Here is a 20,344-nt window from a genome sequence, read left to right on the forward strand (position 1 = left end):
GCATGGGGCCTATACAAAATCCTTGCGCAAACGCAACACCTACGTGCGAACAGGTTTTTGCTCGCAGATGGCTATCAGGCATCTTATCTAAGCATTTATCTATACACTAAGCAAATACAATACTAACTTCGTCTCTATTTGTAACTCAATACTCTATAGCTAAGCTACCGACTTAGGTCCTACGTGTTCATAAGTCCCTAGTACCTACTACGTGGGTCCAAAAAGCATTTTTACTAGTAAGCAATGTTAAACATAGATATATTATGTTAAGACATACCTATAACCAAGAACCTCAAGTTAGTGGTATTAATTTCTGTAATCAACTTATAATTATTAATAATCGGTTTTATCTACGTATTTTAAAACAGTTAAAAATAAAACAGAACAAAATGTAAACTTATTCATATTTTCACGATGTTGAACGCAGGTTGAACGACATTTTTTTTATTTCATAATAAAGTATCCATCTACCTTTTAATAGGAATAACAATTATAATAACAAGTACGGGAAAGTTGATTATAATTATTTCATGTTGAATAACATTGTTGCAAAACTGGGATTGTTTTTTTTTTATTTTATTTTTTTTATTAGTAATTTAGGTGTTTAATATTTTAACTAAGCTATGGTTATTCTAAATGAACTGTTAGTCTTGTGTTCAGATCTCTGCAGTATTCCTGACTCTGATGGTGCTCGCCGTGGTGGCGCAGCAGCCGAAACAACCGCCGACCGCCGAGCCGATTCCGATCATCCGTTTTGAGACGGACGGACCCAACGTCGACGGGACTTATAAATGGGCGTATGTATAGTAGATTCTAGTCACTTTTCGGTGAAGGAAAACATCGTGAGGAAACCGGACTAATCCCAATAAGGCCTAGTTTACCCTCTGGGTTGGAAGGTCAGATGGCAGTTGCTTTCGTAACAACTAGTGCCTACGCCAATTCTTGGGATTAGTTGCCAAGCGGACCCCAGGCTCCCATGACCCGTGGCAAAATACACTAGATTCTTCCACGTAACATAACACATAAATTACGTGCCAGCGGCCCTGATATGACGACCACTCTGACAAGAGTGTGACGACAAAAAAGAAGAATTACGTACATACGTATTTACCATGTGGATTATTTTTCCGACTTACAATTTTATCAGTTTGTTATTTACTCGCCATAGTAAGCTAATTTGTTGGCAAAACAGCGCTAAAATGTCGTAAAGGATTGCTTTAACTAAAGTGTATTTCATTCATGCTAAGGTATATTAAGGTCGTACAGAATAAAACTTACACAAATTAGGTACTTTTAAATATATTTAAATACAAAAACGGGTCTACCGCGATATAAAAGACCAAATATGTGTACAAAACGCGAGAGTTTAAAGTGTTATACTTTTAAATGGTTGGATTAAAAATAAATAGGAAAATGCCTTTGCCCAGACACCCACCCAGAAAAATAAAAGTTGTATCTTATGTTTCCGCAATTGAAACTACGACGTTCTCGTAGTATAGGAGTGCATCAAATTATTAGGCATTTATTTCACAAATATTTCATCAATATTATCGCTACAAAATACCAACAAATACTTACCTAAATCTGTTTTTAACCTTTTTACTCAAAATCGCTAATATAGGGCTATTAAGGGCCTACCGGGAGTCCAGAAATAGAGGCGGTTAACGTTATTTACAACGATCCCTTTACTTATTCTAGCTACGAGACGGGCAACGAGATTACTGCTGAAGAATCTGGTTACGTGAAGAACTTCGGCAAGGGTGAGCCTGAGGAGGTGCAGGTTGCCGAAGGAAAGTTCAGCTACAAGTCGCCCGAGGGACAGCTCATATCTCTCACCTACATCGCGGACGAGAACGGTTTCCAGCCACAGGTTGGTAATTTTGCTTCTTAAATAATCTTTGTTTACCATTTCGACTTCACATTAAAGTTACGTGTTTTTACTATTAAAGTAGGTATCCCATCATCATCATCATCTGAGGCATTACAGCCGCGGGGGGGCCTTAGCCTGGTCAAGCAAGTCTCTCCAGTCCGATCTGTTTGTGGCCTTCCTAAGTAGGCAAAGTAGGCACCTACCAGATCCAATTACTCGTAGTCTTGCACTATATACTTACTGTTGTGTTCCTGATGGTGAGGCGATGAAATAAAGATCTTTTGAGAAAGCATTGTGCCGATTGTGCGCAATGTGAGGAGCTTGCTATCTAATCTGTCAACACAGTACCTACTCTATAGCATAAAAAGGTTGGTAATGCACACAGTGCAACATCTTTAAATTCGCAAACGTGGTCTAAACCTATAGTCAAATAGGCAAACATATCATAATTAGAACCCATCGGTACGTACAATCGGCGTGTGAATTTTGCTTGACCTGACGAGTGGTATCACTAGGTGTGTCACTAGCGTGAGATATTCCAATTGTTACAAATATTACTTTATTTATACATCTAGGTTTTTTATGTCGTTTTGCCTACTCAAACTAATCGTAAAGAATTACCTACTTGATTCCTAGGAATAATTAATTTAATTTCTACAAGTATGCCAAGGTAGGTACCTACCTTATTTTACGGAGTCATATGAGTAAGTCGTATAATAAGTTTTAAATGTTCATTGCGTAAGTTAAACACTAAATACTAATGGTATATTATAAGTCAATATTAAGTATTTAAGATAAAATTGTTTTCCTAGTTAATCGGCCAGGCAATTTATTTACATATAAAGGTAAATTACCTACTCAAATTGTAAATGGCATGTATTCGCTCTTCATTTCGAGGTGGGTATTGAGAAAACTAATTATAATTACTGCATAATACCTATATTACTGGATATCTATATTCAAATCGTGGCGCGTATAATAATAATACAAAGACTTACTCTCTTCTTCTTCCAGTGCCATCACCTACCGGAGGTCGGCTATACGAACTTTAGACACAACTGCGCGGAATAATGAGCGTGTGCTCTGTTTGAACCATGTTCCGAGATTTTTGAGCCATGAGTTACGTCTTCGTCTGGATGATCTTTTCCCTTGGATCTTTCCCTGTATAATGAGTTGAAGGAGTTCATACTTCTCGTATCGCATGATATGACCAAGGTACTGTAGCTTGCGTTTTTTGACGGTCTTTAAAACCTCGACCTCTGTAGTTACTAACTGCAGCACTCTTTCGTTAGTTATTCTATCTGTCCATGATATTTTCAGCATTCTTCTGTACACCCACATTTCGAAAGCCTCCAAGCGTTTACACATATTCTTGGTCAGTGTCCACGATTCTACTCCGTACCTACAGAAGAACTGAGAAAACATAGCACCGTGCTAGACGCACCCTAGTAGAAATCCTCAACGAACGGTTGCAGAGAAGATGTCCGAGCTTCATGAACGCATACAAAGACATCAATTAGTAAATATTATAATTATTCAGTACTCACAATATATGCTTGATCGAGCTTAGGTACTTTACTTTTATTGTTAATATATTTTTTGTTTGTATTTTTTTATTTAGGTATTAGTCTGTTCGAAGTACGGAAAACGGTGAAAAATATAGATAATACTCCTAAAAATACGTGTGATACCTCATTAGATTCGTAATGATGTCTAGAAAAATGTATTCGAAGCGTGTATTAGCACACAAAAAATTACAAAAGTTATTAACAAAAAAAGGGAGAAAAAAGTAGATATGTTTTATTTCCCAAATATCTCAAAAAGTATTAATATTTAAGAAACCAAAATTAATATTATAAAAGAGGAGGATATTTCCAATCAAACATTCTATACTTGCAGAACTGTATTTCCACTATTTATACTTCTTTTTCAACGCTGAACACAGCCCTCCGCGCCTCATATTCGGGAAACGCGCGCGGCGTGAAAAAGCGATTACGTAACATTAAATATAATTTTAAAGGTAATAAATGTTCAATGAAAAAAAAAAAATATGGTGTATTTAAAATATGTTGTAATACTTGTATAAATTTATCTTAAAGTTATTTTTTCATCAAGTTAGGCAATTGTTAATGAACAAAATTTTCTCGAAATTCCTTCTTCATTGAAAACGAATAAAAAATTTATAAATAACTATTTTTAAAATTTTGTCGCTTTCTAGAGCCCTTCTCATATACATGCTTAAAAAGATCACGCTATTAAAGTTCTGAAAAAAATAATAGTTTTGTTATAATATTGTTTTATATTTTATAATTTTACCTTGATTTTTCGTTCTACGTCAATTTTCTATGTTATTGTAAAACTTATTTTAAGCAAACTATTAACTTTATTAAATTTTTTATAATGTGATCTTATTAAGCATGTATATGAGAAGGGCTCTAGAAAGCGACAAAATTTTACAATAGTTATTTATACATTTTATTTTCGTTTTCAATAAAGAAGGAATTTCGAGTAAATCTTGTTTATTAACAATTGCATAACTCATTGAAAAAATAACTTTAAGATAAATTTATACAAGTTGTACATTTGCAAACATGTTTTAAATACACCATATTTTTTATTTATTTTTCTATCAATATTTAATGTCTTTAAAATCATATTTAATGTTACGTAATGGCTTTTTCACGCCGCGCGCGTTTCTCGAAAATGAGGCGCGGAGGGCTGTGTTCAGCGTTGAAAAAGAAGTATAAATAATGGAAATACAGTTCTGCAAGTATGGAATGTTTGATTGGAAATATCTTCCTCTTTTATGATATTAATTTTAGTTTCTTAAATATTAATACTTTTTGAGATATTAGGGAAATCAAAAATATCTACTTTTTCCCCCCTTTTTTTGTTTATAACTTTTGATATTTTTTGTGTGCTAATACACGCTTCGAATACATTTTTCTGGACATCATTACGAATCTAATGATCACACGTATTTTTAGGAGTATTATCTATATTTTTCACCGTTTTCCGTACCTCGAACAGACTAATACCCAAATAAAAAAAATACAAACAAAAAATGTATTAACAATAAAAGTAAAGTACCTAAGCTCGATCAAGCATAGGAGTAGTATCTCTATTTTTCGCCGTTTTCCGTACCTCGAACAGACTATATGGGCACAATGGCAATGGAACACTAGAAACATGAATCCTATTGTCAAAAAATGTTGAAACACAGTTTTCTAAAATTGCATTGACTTATGTTTTTTTTTAACTCTAGAGCTTTTGATGAATCAGATAATTTTAAAACAAAATAGGTATTTCACTTAGTATTCTCTACTTAGACTGAAGTATAATCAGATGCCGCTCCAACTGTAATTGTGTAATAATACCTAAAATTAAATTACGTGTTCTCAACACCTGTTAAAGTTCGCGATGCAACGCCCGCGGTGGCATCCTTGACACGTTTTCTCCAGGGATCACTGCAACGCTAGCCATACGAGGCAGTAATAATGTTACATGTCGATATATTTTACCGCTTTTAGCACATTGACCAGAGATGTTCGCAGAAACGGACACTGGACTGACTAGTTCGTGTGATTCGTTAAGTACGATTTACACATGGCGGAGCGTAAATAATTACTTCGTGTAAAACATAATAAGTAACATACTTAATTAATTATTAAAAAAACTAATACGCAGTAAGGAAAATGAGGCCTTTTGTTATGGCTAGACGAAACGTCACTTTCCAATTGTGACTGCATTGTCGAGCCGCATTTCTGTTGTCGACTGTAGGTATTGATATTTCCCGCGTTGATGCAGTTGCTTGAGATATAACGTATCCTTTAATACATTGTTATTAAATAGTTTGTGGGGTTATTTCAAGTTTTTAATTAACTATTATACTCAATTTGAAGAAACGCAGTGTAAGTAGTAGTAAGAATTTTGTATAAGTACCTACAAACTTTGTTATTTTTTTTAAAGTTCGACGTAGGTGAATTCCATGATAAATCATACACAAATATATAAGTAGATGAGTGTTAAGTTTTTTGTCAATAGAAAATGTTATTTAAAGTGGTCTCATGATAACCATGTTGCCACCTGTTAGACAAAATCGAAGGTATCGCTTCAATCGATACGTCGAGTGTAAGCCGTATTTTACAGCTGCACCACGCGCCATTGAAATTTAATTAAGCTTAATAGGCGTATCCAAATAAATCGTCATCGGAATCGAATTTTCATGTAAAGCAGGAACATAAAAGTTTTGCTTGACCTCGGGACTGAAATCATCTTAAATCTAGGCAATACCTAAGTATCATTGACCTAGTCAATTATAAATTCGACTTTTATGTGCATTTTTATGTAAATTTGCAAGTTTTTTAATGGGCTTAAGCGCGTTAAAATGATAGGTAGTAACTCGGAGTAATTAACAATGGAGCCGCCATTAACAGGCGTTCCCCTCTGTCGAAAATAGGCGGCCAATGGTCAACGACATGTCAACCATATGTATGGACTGACGTTTATCTGACATGACGTACCTATACATTTGATGTGCCCCTCCCCCGCAAAAAACGGCAGACTATTTTGTACCGAAAATTTTAGACATGGCGTCTCCTTTGGTTATATCCTCTAAGGGTAGTAACTATGCAAAAATCTAAATGTAAAATACAAATTATTTATTTTCTATTAATATTTACAATAAACATAGGTCTTACTACAAGTAAGTTACCTACGTAAGTAATTCAGGATAATGTTAAGTAGATATGTGACTATTTGTATGTTAGGATTTAGTCATCGCCACACCACTACACAATCGTTAGCAATTCCATGCTTTCCCTTTCCACACTTGTTTCACGAATAACCATTGCGATTACCATATGTATCAGAGATCGCAGAAGGATAGATTTAGTCATTGTTTTATGATAACTCACAACGTAACCTTTCCTTAAAATGATTTTGCGGTTAGGTGTTTCTTAACATTCTTAGGTCATTTTACTTACGATTGAGTGTATGTAATGTTTTGTACATTTAAATAATTTTATAGCTAATACAAGAAATGTTGGTTGTTTTGCACGTAGGTACTTAAGTTTGGTAGAGCTAGTGCTGATGTAATTGATGATGCATCTTCGCCTATTCATGCCCATTTTAGGTACCTATGTATCTTCAGTACCTACAACATTTACGGGTAAGCGCAAATCATGATACAATATTCATGAGAACATAAAGTGACTAACGTAAACTTAACTCTAAGCATATTAAACAAAGATTTATCTTCATTTAACTTTAAACTACATCGTTTTACAACAATTACCGTAAAATGGGGTGAGTAGGGATTGCGAGGAGAGTTGGGTTATGAATGGGGAGAGAAGGGATGACAGGGGGGTGAGATGATTTTTAAAGGCTACTGCTACCTAAATAATGTATTCCTATTACAAATGGTGCTATAGTAATACTCATAATAAAAAAAATCGATTCAACAACGTTTCAAAATCACCTTGTATGAAATCCCATCTCACCCCAACTACGAGGGACTACGGGGTGAGGAGGGATTTTGTGTATATCGTTAAAGTTATGAAATGGAACTACCTAAAGTCATAAAAAAAAACTAAAATACAAACGGCCGGAACATTTATTAATAATATTTAGTTTGCATACAATGTAAAAATAAAATGTTATCGAGGTTTGAATGTCAGTTTTGTCCCTACTCAACCCATTTTACGGTATGCAAACAAAACTAAAATGTTCATTAAATTATTAAGATAAACGTTTTATGATATGGTACGATATGTAGGTATATGGCATATTTTATTTACTAATATGTATAATAATTGACACATTGGACTAAATTCACGACAAATTAGGCTGATAAAACTCGTCCCTTGTCATGCTATCAAGCCCACGACGTAAGACATAAATATTGTTGTTATCAAGAAAAATCTGCACTCTGCAGTGTGAAGACAGATATATATTTTATAAATGTCAAGTTCGCAATTTAAACGCATCCACTTATTTGAGGTTTTTTGTGAATAAATAACATTAAATAAAATTGTGTTCTCAAATTGTGTACAAAACCGTATGTCCCATAATGCTCGCAGCATTAACACGCTGGATGACCCTCTTTAGGGTACCATGTGTTCCTATAATTAAATTGTCACAACTATGTACCATGGTTCATAATAAATGATTTATGATTATGACCATTCTTTGTCATTACAAATGCAGCAAAGTTAGCACGGTCCAGCTCTATCGGTGTTTGAAAATTAATATTAAGGGGCCCACTGATTACCAAGTTCGCCGGACGATATCAGCCTGTCAGTTAAACGTAAAATTTGACAGCTCCGAACAACTGACAGGCTGATATCGTCCTGCGAACTGTTAATCTGTGGGTCCCTTTTTACATACAAAACATGGTCTAGCCTAGCCAAACATAAGAGGATTTCAGAATACTTAATGTAAATTACGTAAAGAACGTAGGATATTTGAAGAGCGCGGGTGTGTGAGTTGGTAAACCGCGGGCAAATGTCGCTGCGAAATATCAAACACCGACCCGTGACCTACGGCCGTTGCTGCAAGTCCGATCTGCCTGTTTTTTTGGGTTCTGTACCCAAAGGGTAAAAATGGGACTCTATTACTAAGACTCCGCTGTCCGTCTGTCTGTCCGTCCGTCCGACTGTCTGTCACCAGGCTGTATCTCATAAACCGTGATAGCTAGACAGTTAAAATTTTCACAGATGATGTATTTCTGTTGCCGCTATAACAACAAATACTAAAAACAGAATATAATAAATATTTAAGTGGGGCTCCCATACAACAAACGTGATTTTTTTGCCGTTTTATGCTTAATGGTACGGAACCCTTCGTGCGCGAGTCCGACTCGCACTTGGCCGGTTTTTTTTATATCATGTGGTAGACAAGTTTACGGCTGTGTGGTGGTTTGCGATTATACCAGCTTACGGACGCGGTCATATTCTTATGGAGTTATTCATAAAGGTATATTCAACTCTAACAAGCCGTTGATAATAGTTTGTCCCTATCTTCCATTTTCACATTTGTGTTTGTTAGAAAGATACAAAATTTAACAAAGGTTTAATGTAGGGTAATAAGGGGGTTAATGTAGAAAGTAGTGTCCGACCGAAGGTTCGGTTTCGGTTTCGGTTTCGGCCAGTTTCAGCCAAAAAATCATGTTTCGGCTGCAGTTTCGGTTTCGGCCAATAAACGGCAGAACCTTTCGGCCGGGCCGAAACTTACGAAATGGTACTTCGGACAAAGACCAAAAGTTGGGGAATAAGTAGGACAACAATATTAATACACACCTACATATACTGATTCATGTAAAGGTACAGAAATTAATTGGTTTATTATAAAACACAATTCCACTAATGAGAGTGCCACTGGACGGTCGACGCAGTCTTAAGAGGCTGTCAATACCTATAACGCGCACACTGTCTAATTGTATCGGAGTGAAAGAGATAGCACTGTCGCACGTAGCCGTTGGCCGAGTATCAGCTCGGCCCGAGTCGAACGATGTCTTTTTCGCTCTTATTCACTCACTTATTCAGTAATTTTTCTATCTACCTCTAATGGCAAATTTTAAGCGAGGCTAAGGCCGGAGCCCCACTGCTCCGCACGCTATGTACACGACCCACGTGCCTATACAAAATTTTGTGGGCTTGCCCACGGTTTGTATTAAAACGTGGGCCGTGGATGTAGCGTGCGCAGCAGTGGGGCTCCGGCCTAAAGGCTTCGCTCAACTAGTGCCAAGTAGAAAGTTGATTTTCTCAATAGTTTATATTTTGCGAAGCTGAACAGCTGACTATTGATCAAAACGAAGAAAAAACCCTTAAAAGTGTCCCCAGTACAGTTTTTCATACGAATGTTCGACCTTAGCCTCACTTTTTACCTCAATTTCCCATTGGTTTGTGTTCCACATGTCCTCTACTTCAGCTTAGCCTTTGGCCTCGCTGCGCCATGCTCGGCCTGCGGTCTCGCTTTTTTATACAATGGACATTGGTTGGAGTCTGTGCTTAACTACTTATCCTGAAGCCTGAAGCACGGCTTTGATTTCTCATGAAAGTTCGCCTCACTGGGGCACTTCGGACTTTTAGGCCCAGGTGAAGATCGGTGCCCGGCGTTGTGATATTGTTAACAAAAAATTTCGTGGTCGCTGCGCTCGCGTTTTTGGTTGGTTTTTTGGTTGACCCTGTATCTACATGTTAGCTTGACTGGAAAATTCTGCAATGATTTTGATAGCATACGCAGTGCTACTAGTGCAAATTATGTTATTTACGTCATAATTTTTGACGTTTAAAGTAACACTTGCACTGCATGTGTTATCAAAATCGTTGCAGAATTATCTTGCTCTAACTCTAGTAATTTTTCTTAAAAAACTGCTTAAGTAACATCAATTTCAAGGATATTGGGTGTTGACAGCCCCATAATGTGTGTAAAAGCGGATTTATGTCATTTTTTCAACGATTTTAACAAGTCTACAAAAGTTTCGGTTTCGGTTTCGGCCGAAACTAGAGCCAAAGCCGAACATTCGGTTTCGGTTTCGGTTTCTGCAAAAAAACATGTTTCGGTCGGACACTAGTAGAAAGGTCCTGACAAAAATAAATTCTTACTTTGTTTTTGCCTAGACAGTATTTCTTCAACGTTGCGGGGTGCTCTCGTAATAGACTTGACAGACGTTGGTCAGTTTGATGGTTGAGCCATTTCACCAAATGTCACGCGAGGTCAAAATTAAAATACGCAGTAGCTGTCGCTGTCAGTATCGCAATTATTATTTAAATTGTGTTTGACACGAGTGCAGCACATCATAAAAAATGAATTATGGAAAATATTGTCATAAAATCAGACTTTTATGAATTATAGCTATGCCTCTTCGTTAGATTTTATCGATTTATTTTGGATTTCACGGGCCTATAAGTCCCGCTCTTTTGATAGGCTTTCGTAGGGATATAGATCCAATACGTAGATCCCTTGGAGAGCTTTAATGTCATGTAGAACGCCTGATGGAACCCGTTCATAGGCGCAACAATAGTCACCCATGAATCGGTCTCAGCAGTCATTGGGACTATTGTAGAAAAAGTGAACAGAACAGATTTTATCGATTTATTAATTATTATAAAAGTTAGCAGCGAAAATTAAAACTTTAAATCCTTCTAACCCTAAATAATAATAATAAAAAAAACATTTTCCATAATGTTCATTAATATTCAGCGAGGAAAATGAGGACTACGTTTGTATGGAGAAACAGTACCGTAAAATGGGGTGAGTAGGGTTAAAACTGAAATTCAAACCTCGATAACATTTTATTTATATAATAAGTGTTCCGGACGTTTGAATTTTAGTTTTTATTTTATTTTGGGTAGTTCCATTTCATAACTTTGATGATAAAGAGGAAAACCCACCTCACCCCGTAGTGCCTCGTATTTGGGGTGAGAGGGGAAGATTGTTGGATCGTTTTTTTTTTATTATGCGTATTACTATAGCTCCAAATTTTTAAATTGGAATACATTATTTTTGTAGCAGTAGCCTTAAAATCCCTTCTCACCCCCCTCTCAAACCTTCTCTCCCTATTCATAGCCCACCTCTCCCCGCGAAACCTACTCACCCCGTTTTACGGTAGTCCGCTATCGTCTTAATTCTGTCCAAATGCAAATTATTCGTGGTTAATGCCACATAAATTGTTTAGGCGAGTCCAAACAAAGGCCAGGAGTGGTATTACAATTTTATAAATTTATCTAATTTTGACCTCACTCGCAGCCTCGAAGCGCATCCCACTCGCACCAATATATTTGATACATTAAGTGGTACGTACTTACACACGACAATAAATATTTATGTATTTAAAAATAAAACGGCTTTATGTTAAAATGATAAACATAGGTATATTAAAGAGCCATGCTCATGCTCCATATTTTCGGTCAAGAATTTCAAAACAATCATGTTCTTAAATTAAGTTATTGTTTGATATGTATATATATACCAATATATAAAAATCCGGCCAAGTGGGAGTCGGACTCGCACACGAAGGGTTCCGTCCGTACCATTATCTATAAAAAACGGTCACCAATCCAAGTACTGACCCCGCCAGACGTTGCTTAACTTCGGTCAAAAATCACGTTTGTTGTATGGGAGCCCCACTTAAATCTTTATTTTATTCTGTTTTTAGTATTTGTTGTTATAGCGGCAACAGAAATACATCATCTGTGAAAATTTCAGCTGTCTAGCTATCACAGATCACGAGATACAGCCTGGTGACAGAGGGACGGACGGACGGACAGCTGAGTCTTAGTAATAGGGTCCCGTTTTACCCTTTGGGTACGGAACCCTAAAAAGAACCTCTTTCAATTTCTTTAACATGATAGTTAATTTTCCAAGACTTTAAAGCAATTAAAATGGCGAGTACCGTAATGACTCTTGCTAATGATAATGAGCCTTAGGTCTTCTAAATTGATCATTATTCACGGCTGTGTCACACCGACTTTTTTCGTGAGATACGATTATAGCGTACCTAACATACGGCTCGATTCGGAAAATGAATTAGATTTCTACTAGACTTCAACAAGTTACGATACGGATAATTTAAAGATATTTGTAAGATAGATATGTCAAATGACGTTTCCGCAATTCTGGAGGTCCTCTCGAACGATTTCGACAATTTATGACTTAGATATCCAAGTCACATCTAGTCGATATCTAATGTAGATCTAGTTGATCTCTAAATCGTCTCAAAATCTTGTGATTATCTCGAAATCCGAATAGGCCTGATAGTATATTGCAGGACATGATATTCGCAAGAATACCTATATGTCGAAAACCGCGTAAACCAATTCGTCAGTCGAGATGCCCCATTATCACCTGTCGTAACCTATTGGCAAACTGTCCGTTATGTAAATCGAATAGGTTAATTTAAATTGTATCTGCTATAAATCAGTGACAAATGGTGACAATAATGGGAACTAATTTTAAATTTGTTTTGTAACCGGCTGTTTAAGCAGTGGGTAAGGCTGATCTGTCACCTATTGCATTACGTGTGGATATAATAGTCTTTGAGAAATTTGTGATTTTAATTTTGAAAACTGTAATCTGACCTTTGATGAACTCTTACGCCCCACAAACCTTGTTTTCTAAAACACACCCCTACCGTACTGGTAAAATATTTTGTCACAGATCGCACCATTCAGCTACACCCTAAACTATTTTATTAATAAACTACAATAATCCACGGTAACTTCTTAAAGTGTTTTTTTGTTTATATTGATATTTTTAGTGACCCTGCCTATAAAACCCGGGGCGGGGGGTTCAAATATTTATTAATGAGTTATGGTTGTTTTTTAATTCTTTGGCATGGGTCTCCTGCTTTTTAGGCAATGTCACTACTACGACGACACACTACGCTGTTACTGACAAACTTTGAAATATGAGAATATGACCAACTGATATCGGCACATGTCAAATTTAATAGCTCGGCCTTGAAATGACAATTTATCACAAAAGTTGCGATATTCACAGTCAAATACCGTCCCAATTTCGAGTCTACTTTACCTACGTAAACCAGTAAGACTATAATTAGTTTCTGTACATAAATAAAGTCAATCACTATATTTTTAATGAGTTTTTTTTATGTTTGCAGGGCGAGCACCTTCCGACCCCGCCGCCGATCCCGCCAGCCATACAAAAGGCCCTGGATTTCCTCAAGACCTTACCGCCAACGCCGGCCTCAACTAACCTGCAGCCTCAGTACCAAGCGGCGCCTTTTAGGAGATTCTGAACTAGCATTTACGTTCCATCGCATAGACAAAAACGTATATTATTAATGTGAGTTTAAGATATATTCCGCTCATACAAAATATATATTCCGCTCATACAAAATGATTGTCTTGTTAGGGCGCTGTTATAAAAGGCACCGATCGCATTCAGACTGCAGCAGTAATGCAGCGCAACATTACTCCCGACAGCATTACTACCGCAAATGTCAAAATCGATATCGCCGCCCGGTATTTCGAAATTTGCGGCAGCAATGTCGCGCCGCAATACTGCAGCAGTAATGCTGGTGCAGTCTGAATCCGAATAGAACCTTAACGAGTCGAATAAGCCCCAGTTCCTAAAATAAAGAAGATAAATGGGGCTTAAAAATATTAAAATTAGGATAGCAGATTTACCTTACATTATTTGCATCATTATGTTTTTCGGTGATATTTACAATAGTATTGGAAAACATTAAACATTCTATGAACGGAATACAGGGAGATAGCGTAACAACGCCGTCTGTTATCGGACGATTCGTTTGCACACAATATGCTGTATATCAAAAACCGACCAAGTACGAGTCGGACTCGCGCACAAAGGGTTCCGTACCATTATGTTGTATGGGAGCCCCACTCAAATATTTATTTTATTTTGTTTTTAGTATTTGTTGTTATAGCAGCAACAGAAATACATCATTTGTGAAAATTTCAACTGTCTAGCTATCACGGTTCATGAGTTACAGCCTGGCGACAGACAGATAGATGGACGGACAACGGAGTCTTAGTAATAGAGTCCCGTTTTTCCCCTTTGGATACGGAACTCTAAAAATGGAACCAACCGGCATCGTCGCTGTCAGTTTCGCAATCACCCTACAAATTAAATCATCAACATTAACTTGGCACTGTCAGTTATTATCTCATAGGAATATGTCAAGTAGATTTTAAACTTATGTAACATACAATTAAACGTTCTTAAGACAAGTTTTCTATTCTACAATGCAAAAATGCAATAGAGTCTATTAAAATAAGTTAGTTACATTACATTGAAATTAAAAGTTATTTGATTATAAGAAGACCAGCAACTGACTACCACTTCATCCACATATTATTAATTTCGAGCGCTTATTTTATAAAAAAAATGTTTTTTTAGAGTTTATATCGTATAGATACTGTAGAAGTGTAGATAGATAAAGCGTTAGTTCATTTGCTAGTCTTTGAAAATCTTTTAACCGAAGAATAAAATCTGTTTAAGTTATTTTTTTTTCTTGAATTGTAAATTGATTATAAACCTGTTTTTATTAAATAATTTAGGTAGGTATAATACCAATAAAATAAAGAATATCAACACACTATTTGCCGTAATTATACGAACGAATATGATTTGTTGTTTTTTATTTTTATTTTCTCGATTGCCGTTAAACTTATTTCTATGTCTTTTATCAAATTGATGTGTAAAACTCAGGATTATTATTTTTAAGTATAATTAATCTCAGTTTAAATTTATTTATAAGTAAGTAGTTTTTGTGTGCGCATGGAACGTTAGTGTCATCATAGCATAATGAAAAAATACCTGTAATAATTAAAGCTACATATAAGATAGTCAATAGAAAAATGCGTTTTTTACAAACTTTTATTTAGTTTCACCTGAACGTTGTCTGTCTGTAATCAAATCTTGCAAGTTAAATTTTATCCACTTCCCGGTTTCCGATTGAGCTAAAATTTTGCACGCATGTATAAATCGGATGACAATGCAATATTTTGGTACCATCGAGCTGACCTGATGATGGAGACAGGAGGTGGCCATAGGAACTCTGTGATGAAACAACGCAACCTAATTGTGTTAGGGGTTTTTAGAATTGTCTCGATGAGTATTAGTTGTCTGTCGTAAGAAAAGTACAGTCAGCGATAAAAGCTTGTACCAAAAATGAAATTTTTGCCAAAAACTTATTTAATTGTTCTGATTGACAGATCTCATAACTCTTAAATGACAAGAGGCCACAAAATAAACGATTTTTTAAAGACATAGTCCAGATACCTAATTAATGTACCTATTACGTAATTTTGATCCAAATCTCAGATATCACCCCGTATTCGTTGTTTTACCTAGATTTAGTTAATTCTTAGAATAGTATTTTTATCTAAGGAATCGCTATTTTGTAAAAATGAGGATGTCTTTAATTATATTTTATTATTTTCAAACAGTCGATACATCGTTTACCATTAATCTCTTGTCAACGTTTCCCGTGTTCTTGTTAATGGTCCGATCATCAATAATGATTCAGATGACACTATCTTTATTTCATCTTCTTCTTCTACCTAGCGTTATCCCGGCCTTTGCCAAGGTCCGCTTATTATCTTTATTTCATATTAAGAGTAAACAAAACAATAGCAGAAAAAAACAACACAAATTAAAGGTTAAGTATGTAAGCACACAAAAACAAAGATATAGAGTATTGTGTGATATTACTGATATTATAAAATACATAGTTGAAGGACAGATGCAACGTTCGTGGAATTTGTAGCCCAATGAGTAAAGTCTTTATTTGCCAACACCATCCTAATGTTGCAGCAATAAAGTAGTTGTACACAAACATCGCTGCTCACAAAAACACAGAAATATTTTTCTTTTTCAAACCAAATCAGTACAAGACATTTTATGTTAGTCCTTAATTTTGTGTAAAAATCTTACATGCCTAAGAGTAAAAGACATCAACGAAACTTAGAAATGAGCTTTCTACCCTAAAAGCAGCTAAATCTTATTATTATTTCGAATCTAAATATTATATATGCTACAGTAGACTGCGCAAAACTTATCATTTTTTTTAGTTTACTCTAAAGGAAACTTCATACATTGGAGTAAAAATGATTTGTGTACGCTATAAAGTTATAATGATACAATTATGATAATGAGGAACGAACAAATTGATTCATCGTGATATTTATCGTGCATTGTATGCATTGATTTTAATATCGTTTATAATATAATAGTTTACCTGTAGATAAAGGTTGTCGTATATATACCAACCCGGCAACTCCTCGTCTTGATCATATGTTCTGCACCAGTATTAGAAATTTTATGTGAAATGCCTTACTGACACCTCGTTCCTAATACAAAAATATAAAACAACTAGCTTTTGCCCGCGACTTCGTCTGCGTGGAATTAGTGACAGCAGCTAAAGTAGGTATAGTGCCTGGATAATGCTAATAGCAATCATTCAATTATTAGGCAATTCATTAACTCTTTCAATTCCACCCCCCTTTGCACTCTCTTCAGGGATGATTTCCCACATAAAAACTATCCTATGTCCTTCCCCGGGACTCAAACTATCTCTATACCAAATTTCAACTAAATCGGTTCAGCGGCTTAAGCGTGAAGAGGTAACAGACAGACAGACACACTTTCGCCTTTATAATATTATAAGTATGGATTAGTATGGATATGTATTAAAAAAGAACGTTTAGTTTTTTTTAATTAGAGATAATGAGAATTATTGGCTCCTTATTACGTCAAACGAAGGTAAACTCATAGCGCCGCGTTGAGGGTGAGTTATCATCGTAATGATACTGAAAAATACCAAATTGTTGCTAAGTCTGTTTGAAAACACCAAGTTGCATGAAAATAAATCAACAATATTTATTGTTTGACTTTTGGATTACAAGATTATAAGCTACATTGGAGTTCAAAACTTGCATTTAAAGTTTGTTTGGAACATGTGGCTTAAAAATGACTAAGTAGGTATTTATTTATTTTGGATTAACATATTTTTTTTTAGGAATTTCGTTTCATACAGGAAGTTCGAATAGCAGTGTCTTGTGAGTTTCCAAATGTACACATCATACGACTGTGATCGCGTCGATCGACCGCCTATTGGATAAGTGGACGTCAACCATAATCGTAGACTGTCAAATCTTTTAACTACAAAATAATAAGGTTTATGACAGGTTGTATGATCCACATTTCATTAAAAATATAACATATTTGATAGTTATAACGCTTCCTTATAAATATTCTAAGAACCTACTATGATAGAGATGTTAAAATGCGGAAGGACAGAATAGGTTATAATAAGTGAAGTTAAAGTTCAATACCTAATGTATGTGATCTTTAATCGTATTTAATTCGAACTACACTGGTTAAAAAAACGGACGGTAAAATAGTATCAGCCCTAAGCTTTTTACGTTTAGTTTACCATGCAATTTGCTTTTTTTAAAGAACCAATTTAATTAAAATATACCTAGTTTGTTTTTTTAATTAACCTAACCTAACTATCCGCAGCAATAACAAACACTGCGGTTCAATCATTCCGAATTTTTACAAAGAAGGTTTCGATCTGGATGAAGTACGAGTAGGACCTCTATACAGGGTGGCCAAAAAATAAGTGCATTCCCGTTGCCAGGGAGGTTTTGGGATTATACTGAGCAACTTTTACTATGGGACCAACCACGAAATCGCGAAAAAGAATTTGGCTGTTTCATACATTTTGGCTGGTCCATTTTCTATGGGAGGGTAATTTTATTTTCGCGTATTCGGGGTTGGTCCCATAGTAAAAGTTGCTCAGTATATAATCCCAAAACCTCCCTGGCAACGGGAATTCACTTATTTTAATACAGCTATAATAGTACTGCTGCTTACACTGTGGATATACCTATAGTGTTGTGTAGGTACCTACCTCATGGCGAGTAAGATTTTTAGTGCTCAAAGAATACACTGTGTTGGCAAATTGCCTCTAACCTGTTAATCCTTCTAATCATAAGTATATCATAACCTAATTTAGACATATCGTTTACCGGGTTAAAGCGTTGGCAACGCGCGTGTAACTCCACTACGTACTTAGAACTGCAAAAGTCCATTGGCTGCCGTAGCCGCTTAACATCAGTTGAGCCGCACGCTTGTTTGCCACTGTCGTGATATAAAACATTCCTATAGGTGAGTCAATTCGATGGAGATTGGGCGTAATTCACGTATGTATTGTATAAAATTTAAGGATTTACGATATTTAATTTCCAATGCATTGTTTGCAACCTGCACATTAATATCCACTAGAAATCAGTTAGATTCATAGCCGGCGGGCATCGCAACCTTTATGAATGATTGGCAATCAGTATATACGCGTCTTGTACTCGTATTATTGTTAATGTTTCGATCTTGAAGGATCCTACGCGGTGTTATTGCAATTAATTTGCAATACTATTTATAATAGGTACATTAAGTTTTTATCCATTACCTATGTTTCAATGACGCTTCTTTAAGGATGACTCACGCTGCAACGATCCGGGCCCGCCGATCACCTGTCATAGAAAAATAACTGTTGGGCGCCCTGGCTCGGGCCCGGACCGTTCTACCGTGAGTCATCCTTTAACCGTGGGTACCTATAACTACAAGTCTCAGGAATATCAGAATGCTTTTTAATATGTCAATATTTATATTTATTAGGGAAGCATGGGGGAATGGGAAATTATTAATTGTGGACGAAAGGGTTGCTCATCTCGCTACTCATAATCAGAAGAAAACTATTTTTTCATCATCGGTGACACGAAAAACAAAAAATGTTATTCGCTCCCATTACCCTCCACTTCAGGTAATCAGAGCCAAAAAACACATCATTGCTCAAATACGTAGTTTTGGATTACATTTTCTAATTTTTCTACGGCATGGATCGAGCATTTTCAAAACGGTGTCTGTACGAGCCACCGATGCCGATGTGAGAGTGAGACAGGGCTATTACATGCCTATAGAGTTATCTCGTTCAAACTGCGGAAACCGAATCAGGTGCCAGCCAATCCTTATCTATCTCTTAGGCAGTATATGCTGAGACGCATAATGTTGAGACGCAAAATCTGCCTCAACTGTTGAGAGTGTTGAGACAGATATAGGCCCTCCGCATGCTGGGACGCAAGGAGCACAGACCATTCCCGTCCTAGCTCCTTCTGTGCATGATGTTGGTACCGAATTTTTAGTCATCTTAGCCTACTTGAGCTTACCGTGGGACTTAGTCTATTTGTGTAAGAATGTCCCTATAATATTTATTTATTTATCTTTTTGCATTTTTTTACAGTACGATTTTTCTGCTCCAGCACAATTGAGGGTTGAACACACGATTTTTAACCACCACACCATACAAGTTAAACGCGACATATATTATGAAAAGTTAAACGAGTAAAGTATAAGATGCCCCCATTCTATAAGATATGCCAAGCTGTTAACTTTGATAGCGCTTTTTATAGAAAAATATATAATTTAGGGCTTCAAATATTTAGATACGGTCGAGTTCACACAAATCTCTACAAACCAACGTTCCAAAGATATATTTACACGACCTTATTGTCAGTGTATTAGAGGCACTTGCAATACAATACCTACAGTATTAAGTACCTAACTAACTAATGGTAATGTTGCTATTAGGTCGAACATTGGGTACTAATAAGTAACAGTAGCAAAATTCATAAACATAAAGGTTAAAGATGCAACAATGTTATTGACATATACACAAGACATAAATGTATCCTGCCCCACCACACATACATATTATTACAATAGTAGTAACAGTAATTGGAAAGCATATTCAATTTCATATCGTATTCTCGCGCAATAGATTCTAAATTCTAAATATTTTTTCCAGTGACTGTCTGTCAGACGGAATAGGCTAGTATAATTTTACTACAATCTAATGTACTGTAGAAATATTAACTTATGAAAGAGAAGTACTTAATCTAGTAGACACTAGCTTTTGTTGTT

At 35.9% G+C, this 20,344-nt stretch overlaps 1 protein-coding gene across 1 annotated transcript; it reads left to right on the forward strand.

The window, feature by feature from the left end:
* The first annotated feature begins 670 nt into the window (after positions 1–670).
* LOC134793758 (endocuticle structural glycoprotein ABD-4-like) lies at positions 671–13,671 on the forward strand. Its single transcript, XM_063765431.1, has 3 exons — positions 671–797; positions 1,699–1,870; positions 13,494–13,671. Exons 1-3 carry the CDS (start codon positions 685–687, stop codon positions 13,629–13,631), a joined length of 423 nt encoding a protein of 140 aa, XP_063621501.1. The 5' UTR covers positions 671–684; the 3' UTR covers positions 13,632–13,671.
* Positions 13,672–20,344: the final 6,673 nt, after the last annotated feature.

The sequence above is a fragment of the Cydia splendana genome, chromosome 9 (genome assembly GCF_910591565.1).
Source record: "Cydia splendana chromosome 9, ilCydSple1.2, whole genome shotgun sequence".
NCBI classification, from domain to species: Eukaryota; Metazoa; Arthropoda; class Insecta; order Lepidoptera; family Tortricidae; genus Cydia; species Cydia splendana.

Bases quoted from the DNA above. Each gene is read 5' to 3' on its own strand.
- LOC134793758 (XM_063765431.1), top strand. From the start codon at position 685: ATGGTGCTCGCCGTGGTGGCGCAGCAGCCGAAACAACCGCCGACCGCC. The intron at 798-1,698 runs GTATGTATAGTA...TACTTATTCTAG, and splicing joins GACGGGACTTATAAATGGGC to CTACGAGACGGGCAACGAGA. The intron at 1,871-13,493 runs GTTGGTAATTTT...TTATGTTTGCAG, and splicing joins AGAACGGTTTCCAGCCACAG to GGCGAGCACCTTCCGACCCC.